Below are 21,262 nucleotides of genomic sequence, written 5' to 3' on the forward strand. Positions count from 1 at the left end.
TTGTCTGTTGTTTGTCGTCGCCGGGGACCGCCCCTGGCCGGGTTGGAGACCCCCACCTCAGCCCCGTCCCCCACAGACGGCCGGGGTCGTGCGGGACCTCCGCGCCGCCTTGTCCGTGCCTCCCGCCCCACGATCTGGTCGCCCCTGGTTTCCACTTCATTCGGTAGTCATCCTGACCGTGCCCCTTTTGGCTTTCCCCCAGCGTTAAGGCAAATAATTAATCACGGTGGGTGCGATCGGAGTGCTTGGGTGCCTTTGAGTAGCCCAGCCGGAAGGGTTTGTTAAATGACCAGCTCGCTGGGCTCCCTTGAATTAATTTCAGTTTCTGTTGGGGCGTATCCTGTAGAAAACAATTTAATCTTTGAATTTTAGAAGCTGAGTGCATCCTGGGGGTGTTGGTCGACAGCCGGCTGAATGTGAGCCAGCAGTGTGCCCAGGTGGCCAAGGCGGCCAACAGCATCCTGGCCTGTGTCAGGAATAGTGTGGCCAGCAGGGCTGGGGAAGTGATCGTCCCTCTGTACTCGGCACTGGTGAGGCCGCATCTCCAGTACCATGTTCAGTTTTGGACCCCTCAAGACAAGAAAGACATTGAGGTGCTGGAGCGTGTCCAGAGAAGGGCAACGAAGCTGGTGAGGGGTCTGGAGAACAAGTCTTATGAGGAGCGGCTGAGGGAACTGGGGGTGTTCAGCCTGGAGAAAAGGAGGCTGAGGAAGACCTTATCACTCTCTACGACTACCTGAAAGGAGGTTGCAGTGAGGTGGGGGTTGGTCTCTTCTCCCAAGTAACAGGAAACCACCTCAAGTTGTCCCACGGGAGGTTTAGATTGGGTATTAGGGAAAATTTCTTCACGGAAAGGGTTATCAAGCACTGGAACAGGCTGCCCAGGGAAGCGGTGGAATCGCCATCCCCGGAGATACATGCGGTGCTGAGGGACATGGTTTAGTGGTGGTTTTGGCAGTGTTAGGTTAACAGTTGGACTCTATGATCTTAAAGGTCCTTCCCAACCTAGACGATTCTATGATCCTATATGCCTATATAACTTTGCCAGACTTCAGCTGTTCATGTTAAAAATCTCAGCAGTCTGGTCCTAATTTTGGATTTATTTTTTTTTTTTCACAGAAGACTATGATAAATTTTTTGTCTACAGATGCTTGGCTGAGCAGTTGAGACATTAAAATGATTGGCAGGCCTAGCACCTCTGCTTTAGAGGGAGGTATCAAGACTTGGTGTGGTTCCTATATTGGAAGTGGACGTTTTACATCTTTTTTTTCACTAACAACATTCAAATCTTTTAGTTTTACATGCTTCTCTTCAAATCGAAATTGGGACTTGAGTTGCTGTGCGCTCACAAGAGGAGGACTGAAGTGTCTGCCTCCAGTGCAAGGAAGAGAATTGTCTGGAAGGTTGTGGGAGAAGTTGACTGAGTGAGCCTGGAAAGGGGAGCTGTAAGCCGACACGGGGAGGGCAAGGATGTTTCGGGGGAAAATGACCCGATAGTTAACATCTATCCTAATGTACCTGGCCCCACGATGCATACACAGCACAGTAGGCTTGATTCGGGTGCTACTGTTTGACTCATCTACTGTATTTTTTCTTCTGTGTAATTCTGTATGACAGAGGAAGATTGGGTGTTAGCTTACCTGAAAGCGGGTACCTCTTAAGGAAACGGCATGTTTGAAACTTGCTTCAAACTATATGGTACCATTTTTCCTTGAGAACCGCTCAAAGCAAAAGGTTTGCAGTGGGAGGGAAGGAAGAGGGAATCCTGGGGCTCTGCTAGAACATCTTTTACTGAATTCCTTTCTATGGACAAAGGGGATTTTTTTTTTGTTTCCACTAACCACCCCTTCCCCATTCTGCCTGGCTCACCAGTTTTTGAATTCAGCGTAATAGCTGTCTGCAACTTACGCTAATTCCATCTTGTATCTTTATCTGGATGTTTTCCCTCGTTTTTGGCATATTAAGATAAAATAAACTTATGTCTTGTCTTACTAATGAATATTTAGTGTAAACAACAGAAGGAATAGCTAACAACTCGGAGAACGAAAGCCAACGGCAGGAATAGACTGTAGGCATTTCAGCGCTTTGAAGCCAGCCTGTCTGCTCAGTGCATCTTTTATTCCTGCAGCCCTGACTGCTAAAGAGGACGTATATAGCTGCTTTTTTTACTGTGGATTACTGTCATTGATGCTAGCAGCAATGTACAGGGAACAGTGTTAACCATTGTGCAGTAGGACTCACCAAGGACTTTGCACGATTGTAATGTAAGTGGTTTCTTTGAGCTTTTAGTAACGAGAAAATGTTTCAAATGTAGTATTCTGAAATTTTTTTGCAATTCAACTGAGCATTGTAGGAGGGACATTCTTTTTTTTAAAAATATTTCTTTTTTAAAAAAAAAAAATAAAGAAGTCTACCAAGATGATCCCTTTAATCCCTAAATCTGAGTAGTTACAGTATGGAGTAGCATTTTAGAAAGAGAAAAAGGAAACCACAACTTTTAACTGTAGTATTGCCATGTCTAGAGTTCTGTCTTTTTTATTAGTGGATTCAGTTAAATGCTCGCGCTGCTTTAACCTTTAAGGAAAAGGAGAAACAGTTATCTTCTTCCTGCTGGTTATAGAATACTGGAATTAAATGTGTAAATTATTGCTTTTAAAACACCCCACTGAAAATTGCTTCTCCCTAATCCAGTTCCATTCTCTTGATTTTGCCAGTATTGTCATCTCATAACCCCTGTCTGACAGTAGTAGTTGTCTTTTTCCCCCAAATAACTGCCTTTATGTTTCAAATTAATGGCCCTTCAAGTATTCCTTCCCTTAAAAAAAATTGAATGTGATTATGAAACCCTGAGCGTTACGGATTTATTGTTCTTCCTCTAAAAAAGATGAGGGAATAGTGGCAATGCACAATTAGTACATTGAACTTTGATAGCCGAAGCTACTGAAATTTCAACCGAGGATATATGGAACAACAGTAACATGAAGTGCAAACAGAATTCTTTCCCCCAGCTTCTGCATCCATGTGTCTGTACTCAGAAAATGCATACTGGATTCAGTAAATTATACGCAAAGAAAATAATTATTCTTATGTCTTCCTTCTCTGGTGTATCTCTCACTCGGGCTAGTAGAACTATAAGGGACTTAGAGTAGTTACCCACTCCATGCTTTGGGTAAGGCAGAGCCAGTACTTGCTTGCAGTTTCTGACAGTTGTCAGAAATGTTCTTGACAAACTCAGATGTTAAGATCCTTTTTGGTCTTTTGTTCTGTTCTGTTTTGTTTTCCTGCCAGTTTGTGATTTGGAATTGCATGTAAGAAGGAAAATGTGAAAATTTGACAGTGCTAGGACAGATGTTTTTGGTGAAAATATCAACTGTGCTGATGAAAGGGTTATCCAGTAAATAGAAATTGGTTGTATGTATTCAGTTTTGATCCATTTTTACGTGTCACTGATTTTAATTCTAAGGATAATGCTCTTGCTCAGGGAGTCCTGTCTGAAAAAGCAGCTTCAATTTGTCATTTTGAAGAAGGAAAATAGATTTGCTGTGGAACATAGAAACGAGCAATAGGCATTTCCTGACGACTTCAGTGAAGGGAAAGGGAGGAAATATTGCCACCTAGTGAGTGATTTGCCTGACTTGGAAAAGAATAAGTAACTTCAGCACAGTTGGAAGAGAGGGACAACAAGACATTCACAATACAGTCAGGAGAGCTCATAAGCCACATCTTTGTTTTTGGAGTAGAATATGTGACTGGGATCTGTACACAGCTACCTTCACTGTGGAACAGAAAAACGGGGAATGACATCCAGCTGCTGAAGATGTTAATGATCGTGAAAGGTTTTTGCTGGAGGATCAGATTGATTAGTGCTGAATTGAGGTTTTTGACTCAGTGTAACATCAGTGGAATGGAATTATAGCAGTATAAAAAGCTGCTTAATTCATCACAGTTTAGAGGCAGAATTAATGCATGCCCTGTAGGCACGGAACAGTGTCATCAGGGGATCAGCGGCGTCAGAAAATATGGAGATAGAAGCTGATAGAGAAAAAAGAAAAAGGGGGGAGGGGGGGAAGGTGAGGCCCAAGATTTGTTCTGCTGAATTTGAGCTCTTTGCTCAGTATGTTCTCCAAATGGATCAAAGGATTTATGGTAATTGCTGCTCATGTCTTGTAATCATCTACAGCTTACAATTGGCTACAGAAATACAAGTGCATTGTAACACTGCAGTTGGCTATTGTTACAGTAACAGTTAAATACCCTGCCTGTACACTTGCTGCTAAAGTAGCAAAGGACTTTGATCAAAGCAAATAGGTATTTTTGTACTGTATTTTGCAAACACCACATTTTTTTCCTCTTCTGAGGTCCATGGTTAATTCCAGAAAAGTTTAAAAACTGGCAGCTGAGGTAAAATTGGCTTCTGAATTTTAGCCAGCAGTACTCCTGTGTGTTTCTCAAATTTCATTTGATTTCTTTCTCAGACTTTCAGAGGCAGCTGCCATTCTCCACTTCTGAAATTGAATTGAAGTCTCTTAAGCATGACTGGGTATCTCTCCATGTAGTGCCTAGTGTATTACCTGCAGGTTTTGTGCCTTGAAATTGAAACCATGGCGTTAAGTTGAGAAGAGGAGTCTATGGTGAAGGTATAATTATTAGATAAGATTGTGGGTTTGGTTGAAGATTTAACACTGCTTGGTGTACTCTTGGTTTGCTAAAAAGGATTTGGTCATACAGCTTTTCTAGAAGTAGTCTTCACTCTTCAGTTAGTCCTTGTGACTTGGAAAGTAAATTGGAAGTTTGTAAAGAAGAAAGATTAGATCAATTCTTAGTCGTACTCAATTCAAAAGCATAAATGGTACCAAATAGCAGCTTGCTGCTCAGTAGGTGGGTGGTGATGTAGTCTGGTGGGCACAGGGTTAAAATGAATTTACCAAAACATTCACAAATACTGTCAAATCAAATGGGTTATTGATGACTACTTACACCAACCTTAAATCTCCTAGAAATATTTCTATTACTTTTGTCCTGAAACGAAGCACTAGTGGCAAAGTCTCCGCCTTGTCGCTCTGAATCAACATGAAGCACTGTTCTGTCTAGTAAAGAGGTAGTTTTTATTGCAAGCACTGATTTTTTTTTTTTTCTAAAGGACTATTGCAAACAAGGATAGAACACTTGTCACAACTATAAAACACTTTTATGTGTACAAAGAGCTGAGTTAAACTGCATCTATAGATCAGTGTTTTACAGCTTCAAATATGCTGTAAAGATAAAATACGTACTTAGTTTTGTGAATCAGATCCAAGATGTTAAACTGTAGAAAAGTTTGAGAGAAACAGCTATTTATAGATGTGGCTGCAGAGTCTCTGAATCAGATGTATCTTATTTTCCCATTCCAAAGTTTTAAATATTTTTAAAATGTACATAAAATATGGAAGCAAGATTTTGTATATCTACTTCCATCAAAGCTTTAAAAAATTAATTGCTTTCTTTTTTTTTAATCTAACCATTACATTTACTGTTCAAGAACTTTGATTTTGGGTTTAGAAGACAAGCAAAATTTCATGTTAGAAAACCAATGCAAATATTTTACATGAATTTTATCTTCCAAAATCTTTTGGGGTTTGTGGTAGCAATGTGTCTTGCCATGTCTGTAGCTACATGGAGACAGATGCCTATTTAATTTTTGCACTGATGAGTGCTAATAAAGATTTCTAGAGAAAACGGGCCGTAGTTCAAGAAATGAGAAATCCATTTCTATCGCTGAATTAAGGTCTGACCCAGTGCAAGGTGCCTAGCAACGTGGCTTTTCTTCTTAGCAAACTCATTTGGTGATGGAGTTGTAGCAGGCAGTTTTGAGATAATGTGGTGCCTCTTTGCTTGGCACGGCAGCATTCCTAATGCTTCATGTCATTCTCCGAGTGAAGAAGACTACCACCAAGCGTGGAATGAATTCCCCAGGCTTCTCTGGGTGTCCTTTCCATCCTGGACTTTTTCCTATCTTTTGCAACACCATTTTCTGTCCTTAGTCACCGTTGTTTTTTGCAAGCACTGGCTGTTTAGCAGCACTGACTACTGAATATGCTGTTCCTGTTTCTGGCTGCCTGTGGCTCAGGGCGAGCGGGGAATGATGTTTCTGGCTCAGGAAACTGGCATCTATGTTGGCTGGAGTCCTGCGTATGTCCTAGCCTGATCCCTAATTCTGATGAGCACTGTCTGAAAGCTGCGTAATGAAACGGAGAGGCTCTAATTATGTGCTAGTCTGCTGGTACTGAACTGTAAATGGCATCCTGACGCTTCAGCAGTGGAAGGCAGTTTCTTAATGAAATTGGCCCCTGCAGTATGTTAGGCGAACAGAGCTGTAACTTTTTAATGACTTCGTGAAGACAGGTCATGGTTTTATAATTATCTCCATCTCTGAATATACAGGAGTATCATTCCATTCCTCCCTCAAAGGGTTTTACCCTGCTTTCTCCCAGATTGTAGAAATCGCTTAACGGTTGGGATTGGTGTGTCCTTGGTGTTTATTTTAGTCATTGTAGACGTAAATGCTTTTTACCCTTATTATTTGTATACTATTTGACTGCCAGTAAGCGAATTTGCAGCACTTAAGCTGGTATTTATTAATGACAGGATGCACAGTCTGACCTACTTTTCTGTGAACTACCAGCAGTGAATATAACCCCTTGGAAGAGAAATGAGAAAACTGCAAGAAAGACTGGTATAAATGATTCACAGAAGACTATATGATCAAATACTATTGAATAATACAGCAAAGCTGTATCACTGTATCTACTGGAAAGTATAAAATTTGGTTTAAATAAATATATTACGTGTGCTGTTCAGAAGATGCGGAAAATAGCAACCGCTTCTTTGATCAAATCCAAAATCAGAGGGGTTTTTTTTGTGTTAGAAAATTATTTTCCATGCACTGAAATAGTGTGATTTTAGAATTATACGCATATAGTGGTGACCCTGAGAAGTCTTTGTATCATGGTCATTCTACAAATAGAGAAAGCTTAATTTTTAAGAGAAATTTAAAAGGGAGAGTTTAATTTGAAAGGGTTTTTTTTTTGTGTGTGTGTGTTTGTTTGTTTCCCTGCTGGTCAATTCTGCCATGTGTAAAAAAAAAAAACCAAAAACCGCAACCAACCAAAACAAAACAAAAAAAGCCCCTTATTGCCTCCCTGTTCCTGCAGTAGTGCACGTGCGTGTTCATTACTTTCCCACACATTGTACATCCTTCAGGGAGCCTTTGTCAAAAGTGATTTTAAAAAAGGCATAGGCAGAAGGAATAGTACTTCACTTTGTGAAAAGCTGCAGGTTATTGGATATCTTGTGTATTCCTCTGTGTCACTGTCTGAGGGGATGTTTGTTAAGCAGCGCAGCCAGGCTCCTCATAAATACCAATTGCAGTAAGTGTGGAGAAAAAAGACAGTAAGATTGAAGATACTGGCATCTCTGTTCAGCCTTGCCTCTTCTACATCCATCTCTTACAGTGGTTGCAACTCAGGAGTGTATGAAATAACTCTGAGTTATACTCAGGTGGTAAAAGAGATTAAAATGACAAGATGTATAGGAAAAAAAAATGCATCTCACCCTGCTGGGATTAACTAGACATCTTTGGGCAATTAAATTTTAGCCTTCATGGTCTTCAGCTCCTGACTGTCAGGAACATTTGGCTTCTAAGCTAGATACTGCAAAAGCTGAAAAGATGGTCCACCAAGCAGGTGCAGACTCTGAAGAGTGCATTTCATCCCAGAGGTGGCCAGAGATTTTGAAAAGCTGTAGGCTTGCAGTCGGGTAGAAATTACTAAATTTGGATTTATGAGCTGCATTGGTTCTTTACTTACAGACGTGTGGAAAAGTTAAAAGTCTTAAGCACATCAATTAATACATTTTATCCAAGGTTGGGGGGGGGTGGGGTGGGGGGAGATAACTGCTTTCACAGTAATGTTCTATGCCATTTCCTTGTTAGGAGAGAAAAGTACCACAAATTATTGTGAAAGGTTGGTTAAGTAGATTTTAGTTTGAAACTGGTGATTCTGCAATGTATGTTTGGCTACAGCTTTTTACTTAGCAGAGATTAGTTACTCCAATGAAACTGGCAACATTTCTGTACACCTTGCTGACCATACCAAGGGGAGAAAGAAAATCAGCATTTGTGTGTTGGCTGATTTGTCCTAATCTGAGACCTCCAACACTTTTCAGTTACACATCAACTCTAAAGATGTCTTGTTTTTTTCTGGTGGATGACTGTTTACTTACAATTTTACAGTTCTTGTGTGTTACTGTACTGCAGCATCTCTGCTCCTCAGAGTCAAATGTGTATACATGTTCCCTCAGCTTCTCTCTGCAGTTGCCTAGATGGATATTTACCTTATCAAGCTTTTAATATTTCTCTTTGCTGAACTAGAAAACTGAGGGCAGGATAGAGTTTTCTTTATAGTGGCTTATGCGACTTCTGTGGTGTCTTTATGATTTTGTGAAGAACTTTATAAACATGGTTATTGACTGTTTTCCTTCAGGTAAGGTAGATGCTTATTTTGGTAGAGCTATAGTCAATTCTCCATTTTAAAGGACCTATTTTATAATTACAGTCTCATGGAATAATTCATGTTTGAGAGGACCTCAGCTCATCTAGTCCAATCTCCTAATCAAAGCAGGGTTAGGTGTGAGGTCAGGTCAGATTGTTTGCGGTTTTATCTGGTTGAGTCGTGAGAAGCTCCAGAGATGGAGACTGTACAGCATGTCTGGGCAACTTGCTCAACTGGTAGACTGTTCTCATGGTGGAAAAGTTTTTCTCGGTATCAAATCTGATCCTCTCATTTCAACTTATACCTACTGGCTCTTGGCCTCCCACCCTGCGCTGTTATGAAGAGCGCAGCTCCACCTCTTTGATGCCTCCGTGGCAGTCCTGTTAGGTCCTCCCAAAGCCATGTGTTCTCCAGGCTGAACAAGCTCTGGCTGAGCAGCCTCTCCTCAGAGGATAAGTGATCCTGTCCCTACCAGCTTGGTCGCTCTCCCCTGGACTGGTGTCTTTCTTGTATTGGGGGGCCCAAAGCTGGGAGCAATGTTCTGGGGGCAATGTGGTCTGAATGCTGCATAGAGGGGATAATCCCTTCCCTTGACCGACTGGCCGTCCCCCTGCTAATGCAGCCCAGGAGGATGGTGGTGCTCTCCGCTGCCCAGGTGCTGCTGGCTGATGTTCAGCTCACTGCCCATCAGCACCCCCATGGCCTCTTCCACAGAGCTGCTCCAGTCCGGCAGTCCCCAGGCTGTATTGTTGCGGGGGGGGATGTTTCTTTACAGGTGCAGGACTTGGCCTTCGCCCTGGCTGAATTTCATAAGGGTCCGGAGCCTGACACCTCTGCCTCAAGAACAGAACATATATAAACAATGAAACTTGGAAGACCACAGTTCTGAAGAATAACTGTTCTTCAGAGATGGCTTTGCTTGGGTTGAACTTTGGCAACTTCATATAGAAAGAGGTGCTTAGTTGCCAGGAACTGAGCTTGGGAGTGGGAGCCAGAAAACATTATAAGCTTTTGGCATCAGTTTTAATTTTTTATGTATTCTTGTGCTACACCATAAAAGCTTGATAGTGTATGGCCTTAACCTTGCATTGTTTCATGATTACTCTTCCGTCTGTGATTGAAAAACAAAAGTTTAAAATATTCAGTTACATCGTTTGTTACTTAAGCATCTTTTTTACTCTTTCCTTTTTTCTCATTTTTCAGTGACAATGACAAATATTGGAGAAAAAGGTAAGATTTTTATTAGGTGTTTCTAAGTAGAATTCATATATCAGGCTAGTATAGTAGTTTACTAATAGAACTGAGATACAGATATAACCCGTTTCAAATAAGTGTTCCTCAGCTCCTTTTATTATCCTGCTGTTACTGAATATTGCTTTAGCTGTTCCAAATAGAACTTTCTATTCTTCTTACTGGCTTTCTGAAGTGTCAACTAAAATAACCCTTATATTCTGTTTTTAAAAAATTTTGTTCATAACAAGGAAAGCTTTTGTAAAACCAGGACTTCTAAAGATAATCAAGGTGTTTGTGCAGAGTGGAACATACTTAAATGGGAGGTGATTTTTTTTCTACAGTTTCTTTTTAGCCAGTGTCTTTGAAGACACAGAATCCTTCAGATATGTAACCTTTTCAGAAGATAAACTGGCTGATTAGCTGTCATTAGAGTTCCTACCCTGAGGCTGTAGCATGTTTAGATTGCTTTTCCAGATGCTATTTTAATACTACAACACAACATGGAAGTCTGAAGTGTGGGGCTGTGGACCTTTTGGAGGAAGGATTTGGGAGTTAGGAGACAAACTGTATGCTTTTTACATTTGCGTAATTCCAGCAGATTTTACTAAGTCATTGGTGACTCCCTCACTTACTTAGAAAAAGTGTTTTCCAGTTAAGAAAATTTGCCAATTAAGAAACATTTGCTTGAAAAACTCTTTCAGTTCCTTGATCTGTCCCCCCACATGAGTGAGTATCTGCAAATTCAGCACCTGCAGAGTCTGAAATAATTCCAGTTTCTTGGCTGCTCCATAGTGTGTCTGGGGGGGAGACCAGTGTGGTGTTAGGCATTGCTCACAAAGCACATCAGAATTATCAACAAAATACTTTTCCATATTTTTAGCTGCTGAAAGCCTTGGTGAGCTTCAGCCAGTCAAGAGAAGTTTTCCCTGGATGTATTTCTGCCCCAAGTGTTTTTAGGGTGAAAACTGGGCAAATGGGGCTCAGCCCTGTTACAGGTTGCTGCAGGTTTCCAGGCAACTCTATCTGTGCTAGCTATTTGTAAATGGGTTGCCTTCAAGCAAGGGATACTTCATTTGGATTGTTTTCAGGAAAAAAAAAAAAAAAAAGGTGTAAAACAGAAGGATTTCTGCTCAGGGAGCTGTGGACAGCTTTTTTTTTTTTTTTTTTCTTCCCTTCTTTTTCAAGGGAACAGAGATTCTTTTGTTGTACTCTCAACACCCACAGACCCAGTGGAGCAGCTGGGTAGCCCAGGGTCTCCATTGTGGTGCAGGGAAACTGGTGGATCGATAACCTGGGAGAAGTGACTGCTGGTGACCTGGGCCAGGCTGGAGAACTGAGGTGTAAGAGCAAAAAAGAAGAGCTTAAGTCTTGTGCCGACTTTAAAGGGGAAACGGGATAATGTCTTTAGGCTAAAATTTTGTCCTCTTACAGTAGTTGTCTTTTTTTTTTTATTGTATGAAAAGATAATTTTCTTATGAATCACAGTTACCATTATTCTCACAACAATAAAATATAGATGCAGATTAGTAAACACTTGGTGTACAGAACTGATGTAACTTGCCCTACCTTGCCTTCACTTTATGCCATGAATATACTGTTGTTTAAGAAAATACTGATTTTGTTTGAGTAAGTTTTTTTTAGAGTTGATAGAAATGTTCTGATCAAAATGAGTACTGTTCCTGCCAGATGCTTGTGCAATAAAAAGATGGTCATTTAGTGCATTGTGCTTAGTGTGGAGTCCAGTTCTATCACTTACTTATACTGATGAGATTTTGTTCAGTTTATAGATGTAGCATATGGTTCTTTTCCCCTGTCATCCCAAAAGCTTTGTACAGTGTTGCTCTCAGATTTTGTTAGCTTTTTTTAATTATTTTTTAACTGCCTAGTGAATGAGAATAAATATTTATTGTGTTGCTGCTTTTTTGAGTAAACAAACTTCAACACCAGAAACATTTATTCAGTGTTGCTTTTGAGGCAAAATTACAAAAAACAATAACATGCTGGGCTATTGTTCCTGCATTTATGCACACCATAATGCATTATGGGAAATTCTCTAGCACTGAATAACATGACGTATAAAAACATGGGCTAACCATACAAGGGCATTATTTCAGATTGTGTAGGCAAAGTACACAAGTTTCCCTTTATAATCTTTAACATCCTTTTATAATCCCTTTGACAACCTTATGAATTTATAGAAGTTGTATAAAGACTATTTGGCCATGTAGCTTCCATATAACCTTGAGCTCTCTATGATCTGAGTTCCATCTGTACAGCAGGCAAATAATATTTTTCGCTGTTGCTGTCCTAGCTATACTTTATTTGCTTCTCATCTGCCCGAGGAAGAAAAATCCAAGGAAATACTCTTTCTTGTGCATTAGAGCAAGTTAATCAGGGCATACAAGTTTTGGATTTACTATTTACTGTAGTGAATTGCTTAGCACAGTGAGAGCTTTTAAGTGGAAACACCCATCCATCCATGGCAGGCTCTTTGGAAAAGTTAATGTTCTAGTGTTCTAGTAAAACAACTCAGATGCCAGTCAACATTTACCATGCTATTACAAAAATCTAAGAATAAATCACTGGCTGGGGAGAATATAAAGTAGTGAATGAACATTGGAATTTAAAGAACCTGCAGGTTTTTAAAAAACACACTACTGTCCTCCCTTCTAAAAATCTATCAGAACAAATTAACTGGTTATGGTTACTGCTCAGATATCATGTGCATATCCACTCAAAGACTCCCCTCACTCTAGTCATTGTTTAGATATCTCTACTTCCTTTTGAGGGGGGGTGAGGTTTGGGGGGTTTTGTTTGGGTTTTTTGGCATGGTTAGCAGTCCTGCGACATGGTTTATAAAGGTAAAAAGCAGAGATGCATCAGTGAAATAGGATTTAATAAATGTGTAAAGGGAGAGTGGTTGCTAAATAATTGTGGGGCTCTAATAAGCTATTAACCGTTCCCCTCAAACTTTTGTAATATGTGTAACCTGTATCATGACTTTCCCCACACGGTCTGTATTTGTCGTATGTACAGTTGCAGTGCAATATTTTTGTTGCAAAGCTCTTGCAGAGCCTCTGTATTTATATCTGTTAGAGTAACTATCTGTGATATGTACAGCATCCGTTCACAAGTACAATAATATCACTGGTCTGTTTGTATTAATTCTGTTCCTTTTTGATTTTAGTTGTGTGCCTGGTTGCTTACCACATATTTTTCATGCTGTTCGTCTGGTCATATTGGAAAACAATCTTTACGCTACCAATGAATCCTTCAAAAGAAGTAAGATAAACTTAACTTTTGTTTCTGAAATAGCCTAGTCAAATGCCTGATTTTGTAGTATTTGAATAACTTAGGCTCTGATCTCATGTAGTTTTACACTGTGTAGAAAAATACAGATGGTAGTTACACCTTCTTAATAGGAGTAAGTCAGATTGCAAACAGTATAATGACCAAGAACAAAAAAATTACACCTTCTCTAAATTTTAAAGTTTTTTTAACAGATTTTTAAAAACAGATAATATTTATGATATTAAGAAGAAAAAAACCTCTCCAGATGAAAAAAATACGAGTTATTTGAACTAGCAGCTTAAATGTTTGCATGGGAATATAATACTTTTATGTGGGCAAAAAAATGTTTTCCCTGTGTTTAAGACTTATATTGCCTGTCGGCATCTGTCTGCTCTCCTCTGAATTAAAGCCTCTCCCCATCTGTTTTGGTGTGAAGGAACTTGGGGGTTGTGGCATGAGCGCACAACAGGTAAGCTGATGCTGGGAAGCCACAGCTGGCTGAGCAGGAAGGGAGCTAGTATAGAACAGCTGTATGGAAAAGAGGTCTGGGTAAATATATAACCCAAGTCTAAGCCCAGCTAGTACAGAAGTATTAAAGAAGAAGGATCCAGTTGTCTTGGAGAATATAAAGATACAAACCCACGTTCAATATGATGTAGCCTCAAGATAATTGCTTTTAGTACATTATTGGGGAATTCTATTATTTTAATTTCTCATTCTTTCTTGTATAAAACAAAAAAACCCAACCAACCAAAAAAAAAAAAAAACCAAAAAAAAGAGAACACTGTCAATAGCCTTGATGAGATTCTTCCCCGTGCAGCTTGATGCAACCAGTGCAAATTTTTGGACTCTTCCATCCTGTCTTTGTAAAGGAACTCCACAGTTCTCAGTAGGTGCTATGTCACACAACCTCTGAGGACAAGAGGAATCATGCTATGGCTGCTCTGGAGTTTGAAATACCCAGAAAGCCAATACTTACTTAGGCACGGACTCATAACTCTAGCTCCTATAACTACCGTGCCAACACAAAATAAATAGCTTGTGATTTCTACTGTTTGTTGTGCAGAGGTTCTTTTCTGAATAGTTTTCATTCACTAATAAGATATGTAATTGTGGAAACAAGTAGATAATTCAAAGTAATTGCCTCTTTCTTGCGTTTCACACTGTGGTCTTTACTACAGCTTGGGGCGGAGAGGAGCAAAATAAATTAAGAATTTTTTTCATTTGGTAATTACATAGCAAAATATATGCATGTATATGGTGACTGTAGCGGTAATTAGAAGGGTTTTCAAATCACTGGGCTGATGCCAATAAAAGCCTTCCAAAACATTTTTGACAAATCCTTTGTAATATCAGTGGGATTCCAAAACCATCATACCATACTGGAGAACTTCAAACGGGATATTAAAAGTATTGAAGTTGGGTAATAGAAAGCAATGTGTGGTGTTTCTGTGTTCTTTGAATTTACACAATGTTGCTGGCAGTAAGTGACATCTTTGTTGTTCCATGTCTTTTTCCTAAACTACTAGAGCAGTATTTTTAAGATTTAATTAGTGTATCTTGTAATGTTAAGTTGCTGCGTGGCTTCCAGTTTCTAGGATGAAGTCTGTAAATGTAAAAGGATGTATTTTCAACTTAACTGAACTGACTTACCCAACTGTAGCGAATACCCATTGAAGGCTGAAAAACAGATAAAGCTTTTGCATTTTGTTTTCATGAATTCTGCAGCTGGTGCAAACCATACAGCCTGTATATTTCTTTTTAAGATTACTTAAGCTTTTTACAAGTGTGAAAAACACTAAAGTTCCAGCTGTGGTTTCTCTTTAAGACACCTTGAAGGACTTCACTTTAGAGTGTTCTTTTCTGTACCTGTGTGTACCAGCTATATACAAGCATTGCATGAAGGTAGGAGAGAAGATGGTTTCCCAGGCAGGAAGGTTTTGTAGACTTAGGACTACTCTGAGAACTGGTACAAAATGATGGAGCAATAGCTCTGTGTATGTCAAACAGGAAGCATTAAAAAAAAAAAAGTATTTTGAACCATGTTTCTGCAGTGAGAAATACTATGTATCCCAATATAAATCAATTCAGGTTTTGGCAAGAGTTTATTATTGCTAGGGAAAAAATGAAAGGTGACCTGGGAAACTCATGCTAAACAGTGACCCTTTAGCTTCTGCTGGAAGATTGTGAGCTTTGTCAGGAAGGTAGAGTGGTGCCTTCTCTATGGAGGCGAAAATAGGCTCCTGATTGTATGTTTCTGTCTGCTTTCTTAGTTTTACATGCATCAGTTTCGTTTAGGAAAAAAAATAATATTATTGTAATGACTAGCCTTTCTGTAGACATAAATGCTATGCAGAGGGCTTCTGTAGTACAGGTTAGAGACAGCCACTCTTCCTGCCAAATACAGACTTCTTTTCAGAGGTGATTTTGTATCCTATTTGTCTGACAGAGATACCAAAGACTTCAGCATCTGCCCACTTCTAGAAGCTACAGCAGCAGAGCTGACTATGTTGCTCTGTTACAGAGGACTTTAGCATATAAGAAATTTGGGCTGTTTCATGTATACCATGCATATCTGTCAGTAATTTTTACCCTCTCAGCTTTTACTGGAGCAATGTTTGTTATTACCATTTTGGGCAGTGACTGAAGGTGTCCTTTTATGCAGGAGGATGTTAAGATGTGGTTATTCTGTCATATAGGACACCCATCTCTTCCTTCTCTCAGCAAACCTTCCGAAGTAGAAACACATCCTAACACCTACATGCAGAGGACAGCAGCTCTCCAGTGGCAAAGAATAAAAGGGGAAATACCAGACACCAGAAGAGAAATAAAGTTATCTTTTCTGCTATTGCTAGTAGCATTTCTTTCCCTTAAAGACTGACATCCCTAAGCATATATTCACTAGCTAATATTTAGTATTACAGAAGGAAATTAACTGACCTTTCAAGGGAATGGTAAGCTCTTGCTTATTACTTCTGGAAGCATTCAGCATTGCATCAGTACCGAATCAGAAATAATTTTAAGTTTGTCTTCAGTTGCCATAAACTAAATTAGTGGTCTTGGGAATACTGGGTTATTTGTTGCAATACCTTTAACATGCTGCTAATCCATCTTTATATAATGAATATTTATTTATCTTTACATCTCTACAGATCTTATTTAACTTGAAATTTGCTAACATATCTTTGATTTTAAAAATTATTCCAGTTTCATCTATCATATTCAGACAAGGAATCCCTAGAGAGGGAGCCTAGAGGTGAATCTCAGCAAGAAGTCTTAAGACGGGCAGCCAAGGATCTTCCTATCTATACACGGACAATGTCTGGAGGTAAATAGGTGTTCAGGACACCACTAAAGGCAGGTGTCTTGATGTACTACCTAAACTAATTAAAAAAAAATTCAAGGGTTTGGATTGTAGGGAAGAACTGCTTTTCATACTTCAGAAAATAAGAATGTGAGCCCAGAACTTAACTTTAATGTAGCTTTTTGCAGCTACATTTATTCAGTGGAAAGATTGTTGGAAAGTAAATTGCTGTGCACAATTAGGATTTTAAAGGGTATTGGAAGTACCTTGCTACATGTTTGCAAACTGACATTAACAAATAGCTTTTGATACTAACAAACTGCACTCAAAAATTGTGTTTTCTGGCTAGCTAAGCAAATCCAAGAGATAATCTCATATAGTAAATTAAAGCTGGTAGAATAATAGCTTAAAATAGCTATATTGTTGAACAGTCTTTAAAGGTTTTCCAGTCTAGTGAAGGTTTTGTGGGTTTTGTTGGTTCATTGGTTGTTTCGCAGAGCGGAGGGATTTGGAAGAAAAAACACTGATTAGTATGATTAGCAGAGATTGCAAAAACTGAGCTTTTTGGGTTCACTCTGCTAGATTCAGCATTGCAAGTACTTAAAGAATGCTTCAATATTTGCAGCTGCTTCAGATTGTGCTGAATGCTTTCCTGGGGTTTCTGCTGGGCTGAGCTGCTAGTATTTACTTTTGCACAGACTTCAGGAATCAAAATGTGTAACTGTACATTGAGATCTAATCTTGGAACTTTTTTCTTTAGCAATCAGATACTGTGACAGATGCCACCTTGTAAAACCAGATCGTTGCCATCACTGTTCTGTATGCGACAAGTAAGAAAATATTTTAAATAAGTAGTTTTCTGAATAAATGGATTTTTTTTTCTTGACACAGGAGCTTTTATTTTTTATGCGTAGATTTTTCAGGTTTAATGTTTTGGCAGAGAAGCTTTTTTTTATTCCATAGATTTTTTTCAGGATTAGTTTTTATTTATTTATTTGTAAAGAAGCCTGTAACTTACTCTAATTCATTTGATGGCTTTCTTGATGCCAGCATGGATTATGTGGTCTTACACATTCATTAAGTAATGGGTAAAAATTATGAATATTAATAAAGAACTTTCCTTAAGAATGTAACCAAAAATAGCTGATAAACAAAAATTTGCTTCTTTTGTTAGAATCTGAATAAAGATCACTACCCATCTCAATCTAATCATGATGTCACTTACATCTTATCTGAGGTAATAAACTTAATATCCTATTTTTCATTGGATAACTTGCAGGTTATTTTTATTTAAAGAAAGAAACAACCAAGCATCACCCGTTTCTAACTGAAGCCGTAAAATAAAGTTTTTGTTTTTCTAACACAAAATGAAGTTCACCTCCATATTCCCCAGAAGTCTAATTGCTTTCTAATTTAATCTTTCTTTCGGCTATTCTTCTCTCTGACCTTTCTCCAGTTAGCCTGGATATCTGTGTGTTTCTCCACTCTTGCCCCCAGTGATTTAAATTTCTAACTTTAAGAGAAGGGGCTTCCTCAAAAGTTGATTTATTCTTAGCATTAAGGCTGTTCCAAATACTCTTCAGCTGATAATATATCAAACCTTCCAACATGATTGTGAGGCAGAGAAGACTTTCCATGTTGTCCAGCAAAACAGCAGAGGCACTGAAAGAGTAAATGAGTTGAGGCAGAAAGAGGATCTTGGTTGTGTTGTATGGCATGGTGGTTGCAATGTCAGGTAGGAACATTCTCATGTCTGAGCAGGGTAGAGAAAAAGGGTGACCTGTGTTGTCCTGTGAGATGTGAGTGAAATTTGCAGAATGCCATTAGTTAATATGTTTTGCAGAATACCTTAATTTTGCCCTTACCTTGTCAAAATTCACTTGCTTCAATTGTATCTGATTTTCTTCTTTTATTATGGAGAGTGATTAATTGCAAAAATGTTTGGGATTTTTCATACAAGGTAAGTTCTTAAAAACCTCCTGTGCATCTGCTTATATTTCTGTAAAAGCAAGTCATGTACTTGGAAATATAATGAGTTGCATCACTAAGTATGTAGTAATTGCATTAGCCCAGTTTGTAAGTCTCTGTCAGAGAATTAACAATAGTTGCAAAACCTGTTCAGAATGAGAACCAAATCCTAATGCTGAAGTTACAGATTGCATTTTCTTAAATCACTAAACTATTGACAGAACAAGAGTTTTGAGTTTGGCTTTACTTGTAGGTAAACTGTATTCTGTGAATTTAAATAGACATCTTTGTTAAATAGATTAGTTAACCAATAGTACATACGGGTAATTCTAAATCTGTATGTGTATAATTTAAATCTGACATGTAACTGTGCTTCTGACTTTTGCTTTTCTTTTGCCTTTTGTGGTGCTTGGAATTCCGTTGGGTTTTTTTAAGGTGCATTTTGAAAATGGATCATCACTGCCCTTGGTGAGTGTACTATTGGCTTTCCTTTCTTAGTTTCTGATTGAGTAAAATAAACTCAAGGGAACTGTAATGAAGGTGATGCTTCACTATTCCTAGAGTTAGATGTTGACGTGAAGTTACTGGTCTTGCAGGACCATTGGAGTTATTTACTGTATGTCCTCTTTTCCTAGTTGTGAGATGTGGAAAGAATTTAATGTATCCTTTTTCTTAAACCTTTGAGTTAGGTAACTCCATGTTTTTATAGTTAGGATGAGGTAGACTTCTGGTCAGTAAGAAAACTTCTTTTAAGAAATGCGTCTTTTCTTTGTGAGTTTGGAGTTTGACTATTACTGTGGCTTGGTTGCATTGAATGATGAAATACTACCCTAGGTTAAAAACCAAAGGGAAGGGCTGTGCCTCGTTCCCCTTACTGAAGCTCCCAGCACAGCTTGAGTGGGCTTGCTGGAAACAGCAAGTTAGCTCTTTTAGTTTGATGAGTCCTTTGTTTTGTTTCATTTTTTCTTCTGTCTCCCTCCCACTCTCCCTGCTTTTGCTGCCAGGTTGGCCTGCACAGTGGTTTTGTTTTCCTGTCTTTTCTCAGCAGCCTTTGGAACCAGTGGGTAGGCAGGATTTGTAATTAATTATATGTCAGTTTGGCAGGTATCTCATAAAAATAATTAAAAATAATTGTTTAGTAAGGTCCAAGTTAAAAGGATTGAGTGGTAGATGGCAGTTCTTCACCACATGAAACCGATCAGAAAAGAAGAATCTGCTGTGTTGGACAAACTGAATGGTAGATGGTTCTAAGAGCCTGGTTTGACCTTCTCAAATGAAATTTGTGGGCAGAGGAGACTCTGTCCTGTGGGAGCAAGGGGTGCTGGCCCCCTCCTGTTTGTCTTGGTCCTGACTACAGCCTCTGACATAATGCAATATGATTTAAGAATCTCCCCCTTTTTTGCAGCTGCATAGTAGGTAAGAATTGAAAGAAATATTTAACAATATAGGGTAGAGTTAATTCCTACATATTGTTTTTTGCTGTGGGGATATCAGCATATGAAACTTGATGATGCTTAGTGTTAGTTGTGTGCTTCGTAAAACAAACAAACAAACAAAACACAAACAGGTAAAACAGTTGAATGGGGAACAAATTTCTTAGAAGAAAAACGGCTTGTTACTTTTTTTCAGCCTTCTTATAGATGTCTTTTGGAAAGCTATAAGAAAAATAGCTGTCAGGCTATTCCTGACAAAGTATCAGTGAAAAGTCTGAATATTACTATTATTATTCAATGTTATACATACTTCTCATAAGCTTTATGGTCTGTTTGGGATTTTTTGAGTTGTCCTGCCTTAGGATAGTACATGAAAATGTCCTTCATGTAAACTTCAATTTCAGAATAAAAACCCATTGCATCAAATAACAAATTATAAACTGAGCACTTAGTGTTGCGTAAAGGGGCAGTGAAACTAGGGCATAGACTTCTAGACAAATAAGCTCCATTTTCCTCTCAGTAGCATTTACTTATTTTACCTGTTTGCAGACTCTTCATATCCAAACGACATAAACGTACCCAGCTTGAGAGAGTATTTACATTGCTCATTTTTTTTAGTCTAATAAGCAATGGGTGCAAAAAGAAAAAATAGAAATGGAGAAAGTACTTGAAAAACGTATAATGCTTCTTGATGGAGAACTGTTCCTTTTATACTCCCAAGTAACAGAAATACACTTGAAAAAGAGGTATTGTCTCGTTTTGTTTTTCCAAAGTTGAGTGGATGTCCACAGTTCCTTGCTGACCCTGGAAAAAATTAACTATGTGGAAGGGACCAGAGAGTTTTGAAACTGATCAAACTTTGTATTTCCCTTAAAGACCCATGCTCAAGGGGTCTTTGGGAAATATCACATGGCTATTTTACCAACAAAAGTAAGGGTGCGAATCAGTATAATGGGTGGGGTTTAGCCCCCCTGAAAACATCATTAGCTCCTGCTTTGCTTTTCGTGTTGAGATTTTTTGGTGGGAGCAAGTTTGATGGGAAGGAGGTGGGAAAGAACCTATGGGATGCTTAGGGGGAGCAGGAAAACAGTAATGGGAATTACTATTTTAATATTCTGCTAACAGAAGGATTTCTGGAGAGAGGAGAGGTAAAAATAACCTAGGGAAAGTAAAATGAAGCATATGGAAGGCAGAGGTAGTAAGGGGTTAGTCATGTCCTGGCCCAAGGTCAGCTGTTTTCTGGGAGGTTTTATTTTGTCTATCACTCCTGCGCTAATGGAAGTGCTGTGATAAACGGAAATATTTAATGCTAATTGCCCTCTGACTACTTCAAAAAGGTTTAAGTGATGCAGAAATAAAAGCATTAGTGATTTCTATGCGAGTGCTCCTGCTACTTATGCTATAGATGGAGATGCAGGCAGGAGTGCAATGGCTTGAGGCTCCAAGAATATAATTTGTATGTAACAGCTCTATTATTAACAAGGTGCATTAGCAACACCTTAGGA

At 38.9% G+C, this 21,262-nt stretch overlaps 1 protein-coding gene across 1 annotated transcript in view; it reads left to right on the top strand.

Annotated features, from left to right (window-relative positions):
* ZDHHC2 (zinc finger, DHHC-type containing 2) overlaps positions 1 to 21,262 on the top strand; it is a 34,654-nt gene that overhangs the window by 1,367 nt on the left and 12,025 nt on the right. The window contains exons 2-6 of the mRNA XM_009885045.1: positions 9,732 to 9,758; positions 12,949 to 13,043; positions 16,260 to 16,380; positions 17,117 to 17,186; positions 18,760 to 18,792. Coding sequence (XP_009883347.1) covers positions 9,732 to 9,758; positions 12,949 to 13,043; positions 16,260 to 16,380; positions 17,117 to 17,186; positions 18,760 to 18,792 — 346 coding nt within the window. The remainder of the gene's footprint in view (positions 1 to 9,731; positions 9,759 to 12,948; positions 13,044 to 16,259; positions 16,381 to 17,116; positions 17,187 to 18,759; positions 18,793 to 21,262) is intronic.

This window comes from Charadrius vociferus, unplaced genomic scaffold (genome assembly GCF_000708025.1).
Source record: "Charadrius vociferus isolate BGI_N301 unplaced genomic scaffold, ASM70802v2 scaffold134, whole genome shotgun sequence".
NCBI lineage: Eukaryota > Metazoa > Chordata > Aves > Charadriiformes > Charadriidae > Charadrius > Charadrius vociferus.